The 19,612-nt window shown below is 38.7% G+C and overlaps 1 protein-coding gene across 1 annotated transcript in view; it reads left to right on the forward strand.

Annotated features, from left to right (window-relative positions):
- LOC140241352 (serine/threonine-protein phosphatase 2A 55 kDa regulatory subunit B delta isoform-like) overlaps window positions 1-16,341 on the forward strand; it is a 33,360-nt gene extending 17,019 nt beyond the window's left edge. Inside the window, exons 3-9 of the mRNA XM_072321086.1 lie at window positions 2,347-2,444; window positions 4,698-4,863; window positions 6,420-6,710; window positions 8,387-8,551; window positions 11,209-11,333; window positions 14,125-14,261; window positions 15,846-16,341. Of these exons, the coding sequence (XP_072177187.1) occupies window positions 2,347-2,444; window positions 4,698-4,863; window positions 6,420-6,710; window positions 8,387-8,551; window positions 11,209-11,333; window positions 14,125-14,261; window positions 15,846-16,128 (1,265 nt within the window). The 3' untranslated portion in view covers window positions 16,129-16,341. The remainder of the gene's footprint in view (window positions 1-2,346; window positions 2,445-4,697; window positions 4,864-6,419; window positions 6,711-8,386; window positions 8,552-11,208; window positions 11,334-14,124; window positions 14,262-15,845) is intronic.
- The last annotated feature ends 3,271 nt before the right edge of the window (window positions 16,342-19,612 follow it).

Genomic DNA, 19,612 nt, shown 5'->3' on the forward strand with positions numbered 1-19,612 from the left:
ACAGTACACAGGATGCACATACTCAATATACTGTTTCTTTTCATTTCAATAGTGTTGGAGGACAAATTTGTATGGCTGCTAATACGTGAGTTGTCCTTGTATAAAATATATGCATAAATGCTCTGTGGCAAATTTAGACATAATGCCTGGTTTATGCTAAGATGAGATTCACTTGGACTGGCAAGGATTTAGCTTGTAAGCAGTTGTGTTCCAGAAGCATTTTCTATGTCATTTTGGCAGTGTTATACGACTGGTATGCTATTCCTCCTGAATAAAAACACCTTTTAAATGTAAGCATCAGACAGAGGAATATTGGTGTGTGTCACAGAACATGCACACATTGCTGCAAACTGTGTTGCCCTCTACATTGTAGGTTCCTGCTGAACACAGTGTACAGTGGAACATTATCAGTGTAAACATACATTGTATGCTTGAATCTACCTGTTCATGAAAAACGAGAGAGATGGGAGAGATAGAGGGAAGGAGAGAGAAAGGGAGAAGGAGGGATAGGAAGAGAGATAGATGGATGGAGAGGGAGATGGAGAGATAGAGTGAGAATACAATGGAAGGCAAAATATCAGTCAACCACTCTCTAGTTGTTTGTGGTATTGTCAGGAGGCATGTACACCAGGATGTGCTGATCTTCCTCAGGAAATGAAAGGGTGCCGTCCCTGTGGGTGTACAATGTATTGTCAGAGAGGTGTTGGGGGTTTAGTGCATGTACTGGCTCCAGGAGCAGATGGTGTGACATTTTAATATGATCTGCATGTCCTGTTATCTTTAATAAACCCTGTTTCTTTGACTACCTGTGTTTTCAGGGGTCAAACAAAGTTCTTGTACTTATGATCTGTTACCATTTAGTTATGACTAATTTGGAGAGATCATTAAAGGACAAGTTCACCTTCATACATTGTAGATATAAGGATTGAGAGAATGCAGCAATATTAGTAGAACACATCAGTGAAAGTTTGAGGAAAATTGGACAATTGATGCAAAAGTTATGAATTTTAAAAATTTTTGTGCTGGAACCGCTGGATGAGGAGACTACTAAGGCTCATGATGTCATATGAGTGCAACAGTATAAAGAAAATGTAAAGAAAATTCAACATATTTTCACTTTTTTTTTTGCATAATAAAATAGCACTTGACTTGCCTTTTTCTAAAGGCAGTGGGAATAATATTACCCATAACATATGTCTGTAACGAGTCAAGGGAATTTGTACTTTTTTCAAAAGATTACATTTTCTGAAATTCTCTTTATATTTTTCTTATATTGTTGTACGCATGTGACATCATACACTGCAGTAGTCTTCTCATCCAGCGGTGACTGCACAAAAACTTCAAAAATTCATAACCTTTGAACGGATTGTCCGATTTTCCTCAAACTTTCAATGATGTGTTCTACCAATATTGCTACATTCTCTCAATCTTTATGTTAATGAAGGTGAACTTGTCCTTTAAACTCTGCGTCAAACTGGGATTTATCTCTTTTTTTTTTATATCGTCATTGGCATGACAAGTCTTTGTATCTGAAAGTTTGGTGAAAATCACTTTTTGGGATTAATGGTTAGATAATCACTTACGTGATCTGATGTCCTGTCCAAATCCTGGCTGTCTTACCCCCAAAATGAAGCCACCACAGCATGTGAAAGGAAAGGCTCTCCCATTTGATACAGTGCTTTTGCTGCCATGTTTTTTTTTTTTTTGCTCTCCTGAACATTTGACACTTTTTTTAGATACAAGGTCTTGTCGCCCTTGCGACGATATATTTCTTTTGAGAAGTGCTTCATGATGCAACTCATCTGTCATGTACAATGTACACAGTGTAATACATTGTTTGCTTTGTTTCACTTGTTTGTTTAAGGAAGCAGTGCCTGTGTTATTTTTTGAGGATGTGGCTATAATGATTTGCATTTATAATCAAAGTCATGAGGCATAGTTGAAAATACAACAACAAACAGGGAAACCTGATAGCTACCCCAATGGGTTAAGAGCACCGCAAATGAAAATTTCGCTGATGCCGTATTGTGCCCCTGATGCGGCCAGCCATAATGGTATGCCAGATGGAGATAATAATGCAAAAGCCCTACACAGATCTTATGGCTCCGCAATCCATCAGGCACTGGCCAAAGTGTGTGTCATATACACACACACATACTGTGCCTTATTCTAGCGTATAATCATTCAGCAACCAATTCTGCAAGAACCGATGAACCCTCGTCCATTAACTTTGATGTATTCTGTATTCCCTGATATCCCTAAACTTCTCTTTTCTATGCAGGTGATGCTGTTACCATCTGCTTCCCATCTTAATACTGTCATGATTTTTTTCTTTCCCGCTTGCAGCTGACATAATTTCTACTGTAGAATTCAACCATGATGGAGAACTACTAGCAACAGGTGACAAAGGTGGACGGGTAGTTATATTTCAACGCGAAACCTCTGTAAGTTTGATAAAACTCATTTTTCTATGCTTGTCTCTTTGTGTAAATTTTTCTTCCCCTATGTGGCACATTTCATTAAAGGGATACCATTTGCAGATGACACAAAAACTCAGCATTAGTGCTTCAAAATAGACTTATACTTTGCTATCAACTGATGTTTTTCCTCTGAGGGGCCCACATCCTACAAACTTTGTCTTTTTAGTGGGTCCCTCCATTTTTCGAATTTTGCATACTGTTTACTTTACTTCTAATCACTTGAGTTTTATGACAATTTATAATTATTGTAAGGTGGTACAATCATTGAACATTCTTTTCATCTTACATAGTTGTACGCATCTTATTTTCTGTTACCCGAAAAAGTGATGTCTATATGTTCTTGTCAAAAAATGAAATAAAACATTGGACTGCATTGAACTGAAAAAGTTTTAAAATGTAAGTTACCTTAGGGATAGAAACAACCAATGTGAAAATTTGAACCAGTATAATTGATGTTAAGTATTGTTAAATATACAAAATGTGAACAATAGTTATAATAATAATGTTTTCAGACTAAAGCATCTACAGTTATGGTTTAATAAGAAAAATAGTGATATCTCCTTATATTTTAGGCTTTATTGCAAAAATTTTATATGGTAGGATGTTTTGTGATACAACTGACCTACACATATGCATCAAATGTGATATGTTGAACATTTTTAAACTTACTGCTCCCAAAGGTAAACAAGACCTTTAAAATGGAACTGCAGTTCAGAGTAGGCAATGGTTCTATGGTAGATTTTTCCGCTGATGATTTTCACATAGCGTGAAAGGTAATGTTACAACTTTCGTTAATATGAAGGTTATGATTTAGTGCAGGAAATGATAAACGAAACACTTGAAAACTGAACTTTAATTGACAGTCAACATTCAGGGATGCAGCTGAAATTAATTCAGATTTTCAGTCCAAATAACGTTATGATGCCCGAAACCTGAGATGTTTTGAGAACATGGCAGGTGATACCGTACTGCAAAAAACTCCTTTGCAGGTCGAGTTGAAATGTGTAGATCGGTCCCATTGTCTTGCCCGCATTCAACTCTATATATTACATGTATATGTTCTTATCACCGACTCTGAACCCAGTTTGTGTGGCAGGTAGTTTGTGGTGTAAAAAGGGACGGTTGTGATGAAAGCTGCCCGGGGCAAAAGGATTTCCTCATCGGAATCCTTGAGTACTGGGACACAGGATGGCATAAACTTGAAGGCCAGATTGATTGATACATAAGCCACGAAAGAAGAAGAAAAAGAAGAAAAAAAGAACAAGGAATAGGCAGCCCCATTCAGTGAATTATCATATGACATTTCATGCTGCCCTAGATGCCTACAGTGTGGCTGGAAACTGAATCGTAATTAAAGGTTTTTGTGCCCGGCTCTGTCATATTTGGCATTTTCCGCTTTTCAAGGAAATTTCCCTTGTCAGAAAACCTGCAACTACTGATGCTTGTCTTCTCTGAAGACATTCTCCTGTCTTCCCTCTTCGTCTTTCTTTCTCAATTAGGATTTTTACTTATTCTGCATCAAATTTGCAAAGAGTATCTGCAGAAAAAAAAAAGAAGATCAGCCAAGGGGGGAAAAAAAAGCTTACCAGTGATAACACACATTTTTAGATGCGTTGATATTAGAGAATGAAAGCTTTTATTCATTCCATGAAGCAGTGTCTTTCCTGAGAGATAGAGAAAGAGAGAGAGAGTTTTATGGGTGACTTTTCCCGTGAATCTTTTATTTGACATCTTTTTTTTTTTCCATAATATTCTACATTTGTACCTTCAAAATTTACAGACTGCAGCAGCAGCTACATCAAATTCTACAGATGTAGTGTATATGCCGTATATTTCATGAGGTTTCTATTTTTTTTTTTTTTCAAATTTCGCAAGTCAGTTGCTATTTGTGAATTTTGTAACGTGAAAACGTTAACTCTTGTCCTGACATGAATGCGACGTGTGCGCATGCAGTACATTGTACACTTCTCCATTCATGACTGCACTGGATGATCATGAATTTAACCACTCACAAAATTGTTGGGAAGTCCTGATTCATGAAAAATTACACTCGCTAAATATATGGCATATACTGTATATTCTGAAATGCCTTTTTTGTTGAAACTTCAATCATAGTAATTGATTTAAACTGTAATGTGAATTATCATTATTCCAGATCTTTGAATCAGTGTTCCAACTTCTGTTTGTACTCTTTCATTTGCTGCTTTGCATGGCCAGTCCAAAGACGCAATACCACCTCGAGGTGAATACAACGTATACAGCACCTTCCAGAGCCACGAACCAGAGTTTGACTATCTCAAAAGTTTAGAAATAGAAGAGAAAATCAACAAAATCAAGTGGCTTCCGAGGCAGAATCATGCACATTTCCTTCTATCAACGAATGGTAAGTTTGCAAATATGTACTGTTCCATAGCTTTAATATAAAAAACAATGTGTGATAAGGCTGAATATGATCTGTAAGCAACTTCCTTCAAAGTATGTTTCAGAAGTGCAATTGTCCAGTCAAATGTAATGTACAGTGCAAGTCATCATTCAACAGGGTGGCAGAAGTCTAAACCAGTAAATGCACTTAAATGTAGAGTTTGGATAAGCTGTGGAGTTTTAGAACTAAAAGTAGAATCTAAAGTAACTTTCTGTCTGATTCTTTATCGTATAGAAAAGTTTAAAACATGATTTTTTTCTCCAGCTAATGTAAAAGGATACATGATAAAAGGGCATGTCCTTTTTCAGGGGCACTAAGAAATATGTATAATGGAAGAATCACAGAGCATGTTGTTCTAGAGTCATGAAATGCTACAAATGTTATGTATCAGTTACATGTAGTAGCAATTTAAAAAAAAAAAATGTTTAGTATGATGAAAGTGGATTCTGGCAAGGTACAAGTAAGTATTGTGAAGTTGGAATATGAATTGATTTTGTCAGGACTTGGCCAAAAAAAAAAAAAAAAAATGTTTTCCAGCTAAAAGGAAAGGATACGGCAAACCACAAAGATAAAGAAGGAAAAAATTGTGAAGAACACATTTTTCACAATGACTAAATATGGTAGGGAGCTTTTGATGCATTTTGACAGGTCTGTGGGGTGGTTATAGGGAATAATTGAATCTATGATTGTACATCTGGTTCAATATATCAATCAGTTGTCCCTCATATCCTCTCTATCCCAGGCCACAAAGGTTACCATTCATTATCAAACCCAATTTGCATTCTCGCATTCTCTGTGGAATAAAGAAATAATGAAGAATGAATGACATTGTGTGTGTGTTTGTGTGTGTGTGTGTGTGTGTGTGTGTCTTTGTTTGTGTACAGTGTGTATGTAGATAAAGGGTTGTCTAATATTTGATTAACATACAAGAAGTAGAATGATACATCTTATGATTATGACGATTCTATCATGACATAGTGGAAAAAGGGATAAAACTATAAAGAAAGAACAACATCAGTGTAATAGATGCATATATTTTGATTGCAAATAATTTAGATTTTATATAAAGTTTTGTCTGTATTATAGGATTTTTTTTTTATTCATCAGTATGATTGTGGCTGTGATAAAGATAAGTTAAATCAATATTTTTACTGTGCTGCTCAATGTATAACTTTGGTACATTTTGTGAACAAGAATGAGGTAGACACAGCAAAGAGTACATGTTTGAGTTACAGAAAAAAAAAAAAATCTTGAGCCAAGGACAATTAAAACTCATCTCTGTTTAATAATTTATCTCATATGTCAACCTTGGCAATCAGAATAGATGTCCTTTAGTTATCTAACTTGTCAAAAGCTTTCAGTTTCTGCCTCCAGACACGGAATTTTTGTTTGTAACATTGTCTTCCGGACCAATTTTCTGATCCTCAAAATAGGGACAAGCACATTATACTCTTGTATTCAGTATGTTTCAGTTACTGGAGTGTGGTTCTAATCACTGTTCTCCTCTTCTTCTTCAGACAAAACGGTGAAATTATGGAAAGTGTCAGAGCGAGACAAGAAGTGGACAGGGTCCAACCTGATGGGTGAGGACGGCGTACTCTTGGACCCAGCTGCCATCACGAAGCTCCGGCTGCCAGCGGTAGAGCCCATGGAGCTAATGGTAGAGGCCAGCCCGAGGAGAGTGTTTGCCAATGCCCACACCTACCACATCAACTCAATATCCGTCAACAGCGATGGCGAGACGTACATTTCTGCCGATGATCTACGGATCAACCTCTGGCATCTAGGTATCACGGACCAGAGCTTCAGTATCCTTTGCCTCACATCGACTGTCGGAAATTGCACGTACATTTTGAAGAATCGTCATTTTCTGAATTCATTTTCAATGAGGAATAAGGCTTTTAGGGACAGAGGTTGTGTACAGTGTATGTGAAGTTTATCATTACCTCCGCTAAAGGAGGTTCTGTTTTTCTCGGCATTGGTTTGATTGTCTGTTTGCAAAGTAACTGAAAAAATAATGAATGAATTTGTATGAAACTTACAGGAAAGGTTGATGACAAGGCACGGAACAGATGATTTTGATTTTGGTAGTGATCCGGTTAACTGTCTTGATCCAGGATACTTTAAAAAAAAAATTGAAGGATTACCATTGGCAAATAGGGCCAACAGAGTAAATGAGAGAGTTCAAGGTGCACATATTTAAGGTGTGCATACGCGCACTGAGTGTGCGCTTGAGGCGCAGTGTGCAGTATAAAGCTGCTGGTGATATAGGCTTGTGAGACACCAACAGAAAGGCGTCTTTCTCATTGGGAAATAGTGACGAGCGATTGTCATCATGAGAGTATTGGTGGAAAAGGTGCTGCTTGGCGGAAGTCCACACTCTCTGAGTACTTTTCTAATTTGAAATTTGAAGATGTGGTTGTCTCAGTCTGTTAGGACACAATGAAAGACGACTGAATATTTGCAATCTACTTGTGATGGATCGGAAGTGAGACTGTAACCTAATTTGCAGATATGATTAATGGGGTTTCTTGATTGATAAGCAAATGATTATGTACAGTAATAGATGTGTTTCATTATATGATATAGGATCACATTGGTTGTAGACCTATGAATCTGTAAGTGAATATAAAGTATATAGATGCCATCATACTGTGTACTAATAATCATAGTAGTACATGTTACTGGCTCCTGTAGTTTGTGTTTCAGGATATTAGCCCTGCCTTGTTGTTTGTAGAGAATCTAAAGTATCAGATTCTTATTGATAGAGTATCGATTATTTATCAATTATAGTTAATACAAATGGCAAGAGAATAAAGCAGTTAATTGTTCATCTCTTTTTTTGGCACACCGACACGACATTCAAATTGGCTGTAAAAATGTTAAAATTCCTGTGCATACTATCTGCATTTGGAATGTCGTGAGATAATAGCTGCATTCACAGGCAAAAAATAGTGGGATGATGGTCGCGCTGCTAATATCAAGATTTTTTCCAAGTGTTCACATGGTCAGAAATATTGGGATGAGGATCGCGCTCCTAGTCTATAGATTTTTTGCAAGCGTTCACAGGGACTGAAATAGCCCACTATTTAAACCGCTGATTGATAAATCAATAAATCTATTGTTCTTGTGCCTCACAGTCATGTGGTGCGAACACTCTTATGGTGTGTACTTTCAATGATGGGATATAAAATCTTGAGATTATTTCGTCCAGCATTCACACTGTTACTGCAGGGCAGATTAGTGTGCTAATTTAGAAATAAGCTCAAGATTTACTTCTTCTTTTTTTTTTTTTTTTTTTTTTGGGGGGGGGGGGGATTAGCATTGCGATGCTGATTGCCCTAATTTGTGGGATTTTTGTGTCCGCACATGCAAAAATCTTAAGATTGCGATCGCGATGCAAATCTTGAGATTTATATCCCGCTAGTTTGTGTACGTGGGAATCCTCTCATTGTTGTTTCGTCCTTAACCCTCTGTCCCTCAGACATTGTAGATATCAAACCTGCCAACATGGAGGACCTTACGGAGGTCATCACAGCAGCAGAGTTCCACCCAAAGGATTGTAATTTATTTGTGTATAGCAGTAGCAAAGGAACTATTAGGTTATGTGACATGCGCCAGTCGGCACTATGTGACCAGAGCTCAAGAAGTGAGTACATGTACCAACTTCCAAACTTTGAAAGATGTCAGGAAAGTTGGAAATAGTATAATGAAGATGTGTATGTGTATGACCTGTACGTGTGGATCATTTGTTTTGCTCTGTAAAATGGTCCAAAATATAGAAATGAATACAAATGCAAAAATATGGATCATAGTGTGAAGAAATGCTCCGACACCTAAATATTGCTGCATTTCCTGTGGAAAACTGATTTCTGACCATCTAACTACAGCCAAAGACATTCTCTGACTGAAATTTATTTCCTGTGTTCTTGGCAATTTTTCATATCTGCATGTTATGATGGAAGTCAGCTTTATTTGCAGAAAATCATTAGCTACATTAAACTGTTTGTTTTTGTATATATATATATCTGTATATATTGTATATATATATATATTGTAATATCTCTTAGTAGTGATTTGATGTTTTGTCAAATACATTTGGTGTGGGTTTTTTTTTTTTTCATTTCATTTGGGACATCTAGTGTAAAGTAAACATGAAATGTAATGAAATGTCTATTTCCTATTGTATAAACAATTCGTGGATAAAATCATCCAAGAAATCACAGAAATATGAAGAAATGTCACATGATTATTTTGTATCTGTTATATGCTTCGATAAAACACAAAATGATCATTCAAATGGGGGGGGGGGGGGAGGAGGAGGGGTATTCTCAGAGACTACAAGCTGCCTTCAGGGATGCTGAACGTGAAAATGCTGAATTTCAGGCATCAAACTGTAACTGTATGAGCCCTTCCCACTAGATATACGCAATATGCATGGTCCCGGTGTTTTAGTCAAATGCATACGCGGGCCGACGGCGCAAGTTTCCTATAGAAACCTACGGTATCGACTCCTCTTTAGCACTTACGCTTTGGCCCACTTCCCCCGAGTCCGAAGAAGTCCGATTCACTGTAGTCAGTGGTTGGAGCACAGTTCGGCTGATTCGGCTGAGGGGGAAGACAGCTTTAGCAAACTTCTTTTGTGATGTCATAATAACAAGCGCATATGCACGCACCCTGGCATTACTACAGACTGCGCGATGCGCAGACAAGACAACGCAGGCAACGTTACTTAGTAACAGCAACGCACTTTACTCTTGATGACAGTTCAACTTCGGTAATCTTCGTATCAAATGCTAACGGTGATCGGCAGTATCATCAACAGCGCCCTCTACACTACCGGGACTATGCCCCTTTAAAGGGATTGTACAGTACTGGTTGAGGTGGGGATTCATGTTTAGAACATTCCTAAGTGAGATAATGAGAAACCTCTTATGAAATATGAAAGAGCATGTAATTTTAAGAAGGATTCAATGTTTGTTTGATGAAAATTGGTTTTCAAATGGCTGAGATATCCAAAAAAGTGATAATAGTGAAAGGTGACAGGCCATGCCTTTTATTAGGATCTCTTTGTTTCACCTTGTTTTTGGATATCTCGGCCATTTCAAAAGCGATTTTCATCAAATAAACTTTTGATACCCCTTAGAATTGCATGCTCTTTGACATCTCATAGAGTGGTTTCTGAATATCTCGCAAAACGCTAAAAGCTAAATCCTCACCTCGACCAGAACTGTACACACCCTTTAATGTCATTAATATCAACTGTATGAGGCCACTGCAGTAATGGCAAAAACATCACAACAAAAAAGTAACCCCCTCCCCCATCAGATGGTATAAACTTTGAAACAAAAAGGCATTTGAACAAGCAAAATAGTTTTGCAGTGGTGTCTCTACACTCTAATAACTTCTGAGTGAAAATGAGAATGATCTGTTGAGTCATGCATGAGTGGGCACATATTGAAGGTAGAATTGTTGTGGTTGTATAATCATAATTATTTGTAATACTAAGAGCAATGCTGATGTCTTCCAGATGTGCTGATACATGCTAGGTGCATGTTGCGAAAGATTATATGTGACTGCGCATCGCAAAACCAACAAAAAGTTGCATGCCCTGATTTTACGTGAGGACTCAAAATAGGTGAAACAGGTCGACCTAGTTTTCTGAAAGAGTGATTCTTTTTCTCATTATATCAAAGTTTGGGATCATAAAAGAAATGGGAAGTTGTGTTTTTAGCAGTTTTTGTAGAACACTTTTTTTGTAGAATAGTGTAATTGGGTATGTCTTGGAGACTCCTTTTCATTCCTTGATAATCCCTTACACACTCTTTAATTGCATCTCTAATAGCATTTTAAAGGATTATGGTACTGCTTTGAAAGTTGGTGTAATAGTCATAGTCAGAATGTGTTACTAGAGCATACTTAGTATCAGCTTATTCTGGTAATCCCTTCATTGTTGTTGCCAAGGAGTTACATCCTGTTTTTTTGTCCCATTCATTGCGCAGCTAGCAGGGCTTGGTAGTAAAGATTAAATGCTTAATGGACTGTATACTTCAGAGCCTCTTTTCTCAGTCCACACTTTTCCAGAATGCATACTTTCTTTAGAATATCTAGATAGGTTAGGAGAGCCCATTTGAATTGAGTTATATATCACTTTAAAGCTTAAAGTCTGCTCTTTCAGAATCTGCTCATATTCAGAAATCCATGTCTGGCATACTTTTTGTTGGTTTTGTGACGCAGGGTCACATATTGTGATATCCCACAAGGCATTCGCTTATTTGTATTCATTTTTCTTCTTTTTTTTTTCAGTCCTCGAAGAGCCAGAGGATCCGAGCAATAGGTCATTCTTCTCAGAAATCATTTCTTCGATATCAGATGTCAGGTTCAGCCACAGCGGACGATACCTTATATCCAGAGACTACCTTTCTGTGAAGGTTGGTGCTGCTCGTTTTTGCAGAATTCCTGTGAAATTTGTAGACAGCTTTCTTGAAAGAAAACATCGCAGGCGAGAACTTTTGAAGCGCTTCTCTTGCTGCAGTAGTCAGTGAAAGTGGCGTACTACATTTAACCTCATGATAATCTCTTAAATTTTCAATGATATGTATTGTCCCATAGAAGGATATGAGACACTACACAGCAAAGATTGTGTCCTCAGAGGTAGTTGTACCCTGTATATGTTTCAAAAATTGTTAAGGTCCAATAAAATTCCCATGCTCTCAATAAATTTTTCAGTATGAGAGAGCTGTGGCATTATTTTGAACCACTGGAAATGAGTTGATTTTGCTATAACACACATTTCCCATAGATGCCTGCCCAAGTACACTCAAAACTAGTCTTCCGCGGGTTAAACCTCCAGTCCAGTGCATTTCAAAAGGGCTATGTACATGTATGTCTAACTTTGAATTGCTAGACATTGTGTTGCATACATTCTTTGTAGGTATGTATGTGTGTGTACGAGTGTGGCATGGGTAAGCATCAAATGATTTATTGTTTCAATTATGAAAAACAGATTACAATCGACATGTTTGCATTATAATGTACATTAAACATGTACATGTAACAGCCTTATAAAATACCATGCAGAGTGTAAGTGTGAATTGCAGTATATATGATGATCAACAACAAATGTGTAACAAATTGTTTAGAGCTATTTGGAGAGTTCAAAACCATGTAAAACATTCCTCATACAGGCTGACTAAACCGTCTTAACTAGTGTCTAACAGGAAATTCTGCCCCCCTGTATTGACTGTTTAAAAACACTATATCCTTTGGCTGTCAAATGATGGCAAGGTTTTGTGTATTGTCCTACACACCCATCACAGGGTTAGTTTCAGAATCAAAGGAAGAAGGCAGGAAGAGATCCCTGGGTAGTGGAATGCTATTTAAAGTTCCTGCTAAACCTCCATTGTTTTCAGAACAAAGGGTACTGGTGCTTGTAAAACAGGGGAGTTGTTACATGCAGACAAGTTCAAAAGGTAGAGATCAGCGCACTTTTATTTTGGATGTTATGCAGGCACAATGGCACCTGGTAAATCTCTTGAAGTAGTGCAGCTGATTAGAAGTCAGGTACAGTGTATGAGGGAAACTGTGCAGTAAAGCATAATGGTTTGCCTCAGGGTTATTAAGTATCGAGCATTTAGAGTTCACTGAGCAACGTATGGCTTCAAAGGACTGAAACCATAGAGTCTATAAGAGCACTCTACGAATGAGCAAATTGGACGTAAGTTACCAGCTGTCACATAATGTTGATTAAAATAGTATGTATCCGAGTGGCCACCTTACTGTCAAAGGGACTACTTGTCTTTCACTCCCCTGAAAACAGTTATGTGGGTTGCATATGGCTGGCGTGTAATTTGTCCCCCCTGTGGGCTGTACTTCATCTTATGTGTAGAAACTACTAACTCCTAATTGAGCCTTATTAGCACAGTTGGTATGTGTACAAATTTCTAGGTTCTATGTGACACAATTTTTAGCATCTCGCGTGATGGCTTTTCCAAGAAGAGATGGCATTTGTAACCAAGAGTACAAAGATTTACAGGAAAAAATACTGTCTTTTGCACTCTTTTATTTCTGAAAAAAGTAAATAACTGAAAATCAAATTGTCTGCCAACCCATCCACAGTGGTCAACTGTCTATAGAGACTTGTTGTTATGCCTCTCTGTAGTGATAGCCATACGGTGGTTTAACAATATGTGTATGTGAACAGGGTTGTGATTCATAACACTCTTTTGTCCAGTATACCTGTTCCCCAAAACAACAACAATGAAAACAAAGTATCACTGCGTGGTTTCGCTGTACTCCATGTACTGTAAAAGTGGATATTATCGCGCTATTAATATTTCATGCTCGGCCAGGTAAGAAGAGTGTTGTGGGTTTTTAATTCTGCAGAATCAAGACATAAACTACTGGAACATATGGCAACCAAAAATATTCTTGTGCTTTTATTTTTGCGCTAGTTTCTGGTTATGCGAAATGCGTGAAAATTTCAACACCACGAAAATTTCCACTTTTACAGTATACTTTCTTGGATGTGAGTGTGGTCTGAAAAAGACCTACTCCATGTCGATGTTTTGATTAGCATGGTCTTCCCATCCTTGGGGAAGAGTGAGTGGTTGATAGGAATGAAAGGCTATATATTGACCGATTCGGGTTCGTTGAGGGCAGCAGACATTTTATGGCACTGGGCGCAGCCATGAGCTCAAATTGCGGTGTCTCAGCCGACCCCCCCTGCTCTCCCCCACCCCCAGGGCAACATGTTTATCGCGCACTTGTAACAAAGGTTCGCGCACTAAGCAAGCATTCGCGCACTCAGTACGAGACGCCCATTGGCTAAAGCAACCATGCATCAGTTTTTCATTCTGCGCGCGTGCTAATGTAGGGAGAGGGGTGGGGGAGTGGGAAGGGGGGGTCGGCTGAGACACCGCGTAATGGCGCTGCCCATGCCAAAAATACACATAGCGCGTCACAGAATCGGTCAATACACATAAACAAACTGTGACACATTTGCTCCTGCAACAATTGCTGACTTGACGTGCAGATATTTCATGGGAGCAATTGTTGATGTTGTGGAACCATACGTACACACTCAGGCGGGATCCAAACAACTGGGTTCCCTAGAGTGCATGTCTCTGATTGGCCAGATCACCACCACTTAATGATATGTCACTATGGAAACCTTCAAATAACATAAAATTATTAACTCTGTTGTTCTATCCTCCATGATAGGTGTGGGACCTTCTGATGGATACCAAGCCAGTCGAGACCTTTCCCGTCCACGAGTACCTACGGAGCAAGCTCTGCTCCCTCTACGAAAACGACTGCATATTCGACAAGTTTGAATGCGTCTGGAACGGCACAGACAGGTAAGCTTTCCCTGTGGATGTGCGTCATAGGCAGCGTAATATACCTACTCTATAGAATATCTTTAATGCTGACATTAACACTGTTTTCTCCATACCTGTGAAAACATTCCATGTATACACTTGATAACATGGTTTGTGCATGCATTACTGCAGCAATTACTGGGGATTTCAGCATTCTCATTTGACCTTTTGACCCCAAGGTCCAAATCTTTCCCAATAGAACCTTTGTCTCTGAAACACTTTTGCCGTCCAAATGAATCTTGATTCAAGGAATGTATAGCCGCTCCACACATATGGGGTTTACTCTGTCAAGCTTTCAAATACAGTTGAACCTCTCGTATCCGGACAAGTCGGGACCGGGGCTCGTCCGGATAAGGGATTTGGCCGGATACGGGAGACTCAATGCTTTATACATGTAGAGTCTACATATACATACACATGTACACTGTACTGGTGTATAGCCCATTGTAGTACCACATGTAGTAATGTGTATACTGCAACCTTTTCATTGTTACACACAGTAACAGACCCCAAAATAGAGGTTCGTGTTTGCAAGAATGAAATCATTTTCTTTTATAAATTCTTGGGATGATTTACCTAAATAATTATTAAGAAATGTATCCGTTGGGAATCCCCCTTTCCTCCTGTAATTATTAAAAAAAGATTTAAAAAATCACGGCGAGATTGCGTCCGGATAATAGAGAGATCCGGATAAAGGGAGGCCGGATAATAGAGGTTCAACTGTATATGTGATTTCATTTCTAGTCATCATGTGAAGCTGTCATCTCACATTGAGAAGATGTACTGTAGACCTATTGTGAGAATAATGAAATATAGCAGAGGCACACCGTAGCAACATTTGTAGATGATTGACTGACTCACAGACAGCCGAGTGTCAGTATTAAACATGGAGTACAGTAGGAAGAAGAAGAATTTAAAGGTCCTGTTTACCTTTGGGAGCAGTGATTTCAAAAATGTTTAAGATATCACATTTGATGCATAAGTGTTGGTCTCGTGTCACAAAACATCGTACCATATAAAATCACAATCACAATAAAGCCTAAAATATAAGGAGATATCAGTGTTTTTCTCAATAAACCATAACTGTAGACGGTTTAGTCTGGAAATATTCTTATTATAACTATTGTTCACATTTTGTATATTTAACAACACTTAACATCGATTATACGTATTCAAATTTTTACAGTGGTTGTTTCTATCCATGACACACATTTTAGAACTATTTTAAAGCACTAATGCTGGGTTTTTATTTCATCTGCAAATGGTAAATTATGACTTTGAGATTGTGAAATACGCACGTACAGTTTGATGCTTTCAACAAGAACAATTCTTAGCAGTATGAATGATCTTTGTTGCATTCATGATATAAAGTTAGAAGCTTGTTTTGCACCCTTTATACCTCACTATAATTTTTTGGAGCCATTTCTGTACCTGCTTTACTTATTTACTTTGTTGTCTATCTCCCATTTCCTGACATTAGTCTTCTGTTGAATTTGATACATCAGAAGAATCGTTCATCATTAACCTGTACAACTTGCCTTTTTTTTCTCCTCTGGCTCGCAGTGCAATCATGACCGGGTCGTACAACAACTTCTTCAGGATATTCGACCGCAGCACGAGCCGCGACGTGACCCTGGAGGCGTCCCGCGAGAACACCAAGCCACTGCAGGTGCTCAAACCGCGGCGCGTCAGCACCGGCGGCAAGCGCAAGAAGGACGAGATCAGCGTGGACAGCCTGGACTTCAACCGCAAGATTCTGCACACGGCCTGGCACCCCAGGGAGAATATACTGGCGGTGGCGGCCACCAATAACCTGTACCTCTTCCAGGAGAAGCCACCCAGCTAAACCAGGGCCTTATCACCGATCCACCTTTATCTCTATCTCTCTCTCTCTCTCACACAGCTATCATTTACAGCATAGGATGCTATCTCTTTGGAGGGTTCGTTTCGCAGGGAAATAATCCTCTGAGTGATCGGAAATGGAAGACAAAGAACAACTTTGGCTATTTCTATCTCATATTTTTTCTCATTTTTTTTTTCTTTTTTTGTAGTACTGTTGTGAGGCAAATTATTTTGACAAAAACTGTTTAAGAGCCTGAAGTGAGTTTCTTTGGAAGTCTCTGTTGCAATATGAGATTTGATGTGTTCAGAAAGAACATTTTTTGAGTGATTGTGTATGTTCCATTGAGAGTGTATTCCAAGCCACTGGACTTGACCGTCTGACCAATGATATGCACGTTGCTGACCAGACCGTAATTGTTCAAGTGGGACTATGGCTGTGCAGGTACCATACAAATAGGAGGTTAACACCAACACCATTTCTTTTTCTTGAAATCACTCGTATACAGGGAGCCTTGAATATTGCAGGCAAGGGAAGTATGGAAAAGATTTGGGAATGATTTATTCGTATTTCTAGCTCAGAATGTAGGATACAGTGAGGGGTTTCCCTTTCCCCTTAGATATCATTAGAGTATATTTGCCAAGACTCCAAATACAGATATGCAATGATGACAACCTATTAGAACCCAAAGTAGGCCAGATAGTCCGGACAGGTTTTTATACTCGTGGCATGAAAGATGATAGCGATTTCAACTTAGCTTGTATTTAGCATCTCATGTTAAGCAGCGGGGAGTCAAAACACGATTGCTTTCACTTTCGATTGCCAAACAGGTTACTTATTTCTGGAAACTGAAGCAAGGGACCACAATTTTGTCTTGTACAGAGTATATCTTTGTCCTCCTTTGAATAGTGCAACCAGAAAACCTTTCATAGTCGTGCAGAACTGATATTGTAGAGGAGGAGATTGTGCTCAGCCACACACCAGGTGGTCTTCTTTCAAACAAAAGAATGTTATCAGTTCTTTGTGTGGGCTCTGGAGCTTACACGATGTGATTTTGACTGTTAAAACAGATCCAGAGATGTACAGGAGGGAAAAATAAAAAGGGGGGCAGGGGGCGAAGAATAGGGTGAGAGATATATCGTGGTTGTGGTATCTCTTCGTAGTGAAAAATCAACCAGGGATTTTACCTGAAAGGTAATTGAATCTTTTGATGGTGAGAGCCAGTGTTTCTTTCATGCAACGTTGAGAGCTGTCATTCAGACTTGCAGATTTGACAAGAAAGGTATTTGCAGTCAACAAAGTGTTGGCGAAGGGAAATAAAGTGGTTGCTTATATTGGCCATTATTGTTGTTGAGGTGCTATTGATTTCACGTTCGTGGTAGTCTTGGAGCTCTAAAAGAATGCTAGCCATTTCCACCTGTGGGCTCTTCTATTCGGTGTCAGAAAATCACTTTGTTGTCAAAAATTACTTTGTTCAAATGTAAGCTGTTTTGCCTGTTAGTCTGTAACTTTTTTTTATTTTTGTTTTATTTTCTTATTTAAGCCAAAGACTAGAGTGGCTTGTGAGTGGAAGATGTGATATTTATGTCTGTCTCATTTCATTTATAGTTGTCGGAGAAATCAGATATGAAATGGACGTCGTTGAAGCCTTGGTTCACACTTGGAAATGTATATTTTTAAATTGAACTAAAAGTGTACTGGCCTGTAAATTGCTAAAAAGAAGATGTAAATTAATTCTGAGATACAAATTAAGAAAGAAGAGTTACGATCGGTATATTGCGGCTTCTCGGATGTGTCAGAAGCATGGTCAGTGATGGAAACCAGGAATGTGTTGCAGGAATGATAACTGTTATTATAGGATGAATATCAAGTTTTGTACATAGCTGGAAGATGAAAATACTTTCATTAATATGAGTCGAAGGAAACCTATGTTGTTCCTTTGAGGCAATGTCATTATTTTGATCATGAATATGTGCTGTAATGTGTCCCCTATCTGGTGAGTCAAGCACCAGTCTGTGTACCTGCCGTGGGTGCCCCCGGAAGATGGCGGTACACGGCAGAAAATTGTTCGTCGGTGATGCGTAATGATGAACATTTTGGTGTTGACCGATGTCTCTGTGCAGCTATTTGAATGGAATGTTCATTTATTTTCTTTCAGTTTTATAAACAAAAAGGAAAAAAAAGACAGAGCTTGCGGGAATCAAACTAGTGCACTGAAGTGTTGAGTTTAATGTAAAATGTGTTTTGGTGCATATCAATGTGTATAATGATATGGTTTGCGAAGTCGTCCCCAGAGCACTATCGCGTGGCTATATACCCGCGTACAGACTTCTCAAATCTCTGTCTTTGTGCCAGGCGGCGGGTCACTGCCAGGCTGTGGCCAGGGTAGGCTATGCCAAAGATATATGACACTGTGCCCTCTCCCAAAAGAATCAAAATATCAAATGTTTATGTGAACCGGCGAAATTTTGTCCACTATTATTCAGCCCATGCACATCCCACATGTTTTGCAGTGACCATGAAATACGTACATACACTTAAGTATGCATACTAGTGGTAGAAGAAACTATTTCCTTCTCCTTTACACCCCCCCCCCCTCCCTTTCCTTGCTAACACATAGGCATGAAATGTCTCTGAGATGTTTGAAGGCCCTTTTGATCATTGTAGCTGAAGCTCTACCATCATTCTAGTGCATGTTGCTTTCTCATTGTATTTTCGCTGAGTCACTTTGCAAAATGTCATTGCCGATAGTGCATTGAATGTACTCTGGAACGCATTCAGTTGCACTTCTCTTATGAACAAATGCACAAAAAATAAATCCTCCCACCCCCCCCCCCCCCCCCCCCCCTTGGCTGAAGATAAATGACTTTTGCAGTTGCTGTGTTTTGCTGCAGTCTATTTTCCTTGGCCTCATTCTTTGTTTTGTTTTGTTTTGATAGAGGAAGCCATGTGTGACACTTTATAGACAGCATTCTTAATCAACCAATAATATATTACCCACTGCTGAGAAACTACCTGTCTCTTTCAGAGGATAATACCACGATATAAAGATTGATTTCAAGCTACGCGGGATGGCTCTTTTCTTCCTGTTGTCTAGTATTTCATACGGTATTCATCTATTAAAGAATCGTATGAAAGTGATATCTCCAGCCAACCTCCCCCCAGCAGATACTGAGTGACTTATCAAATGATTATGTAGGAGAGTGACATTTTCAGCAGCTGTCACAGGAATGTGTCTGTTAAAAATTATTTACCTTGGAAAATGTAAAATCTGACCAACTTGTCTACTTGCTTAGCGAGAGAAACTGGATATTGTATGAATTTTACCTCTGAGATGTTATTGTTTCGTTGCCCAAACAGATGCAGACAGTCTTTTCTTCCTTTCTCTCCCCCTCCCCCTTGGTTGTTGTTATGTTTTATCAGCATGTAGAACAAAGTATTAAACATGCCTTGTGTTCGCGAGTTCTGAAAGCAGAGTCAAACTAATTGT

Source organism: Diadema setosum, chromosome 18, assembly GCF_964275005.1.
Source record: "Diadema setosum chromosome 18, eeDiaSeto1, whole genome shotgun sequence".
Classification (NCBI taxonomy): domain Eukaryota; kingdom Metazoa; phylum Echinodermata; class Echinoidea; order Diadematoida; family Diadematidae; genus Diadema; species Diadema setosum.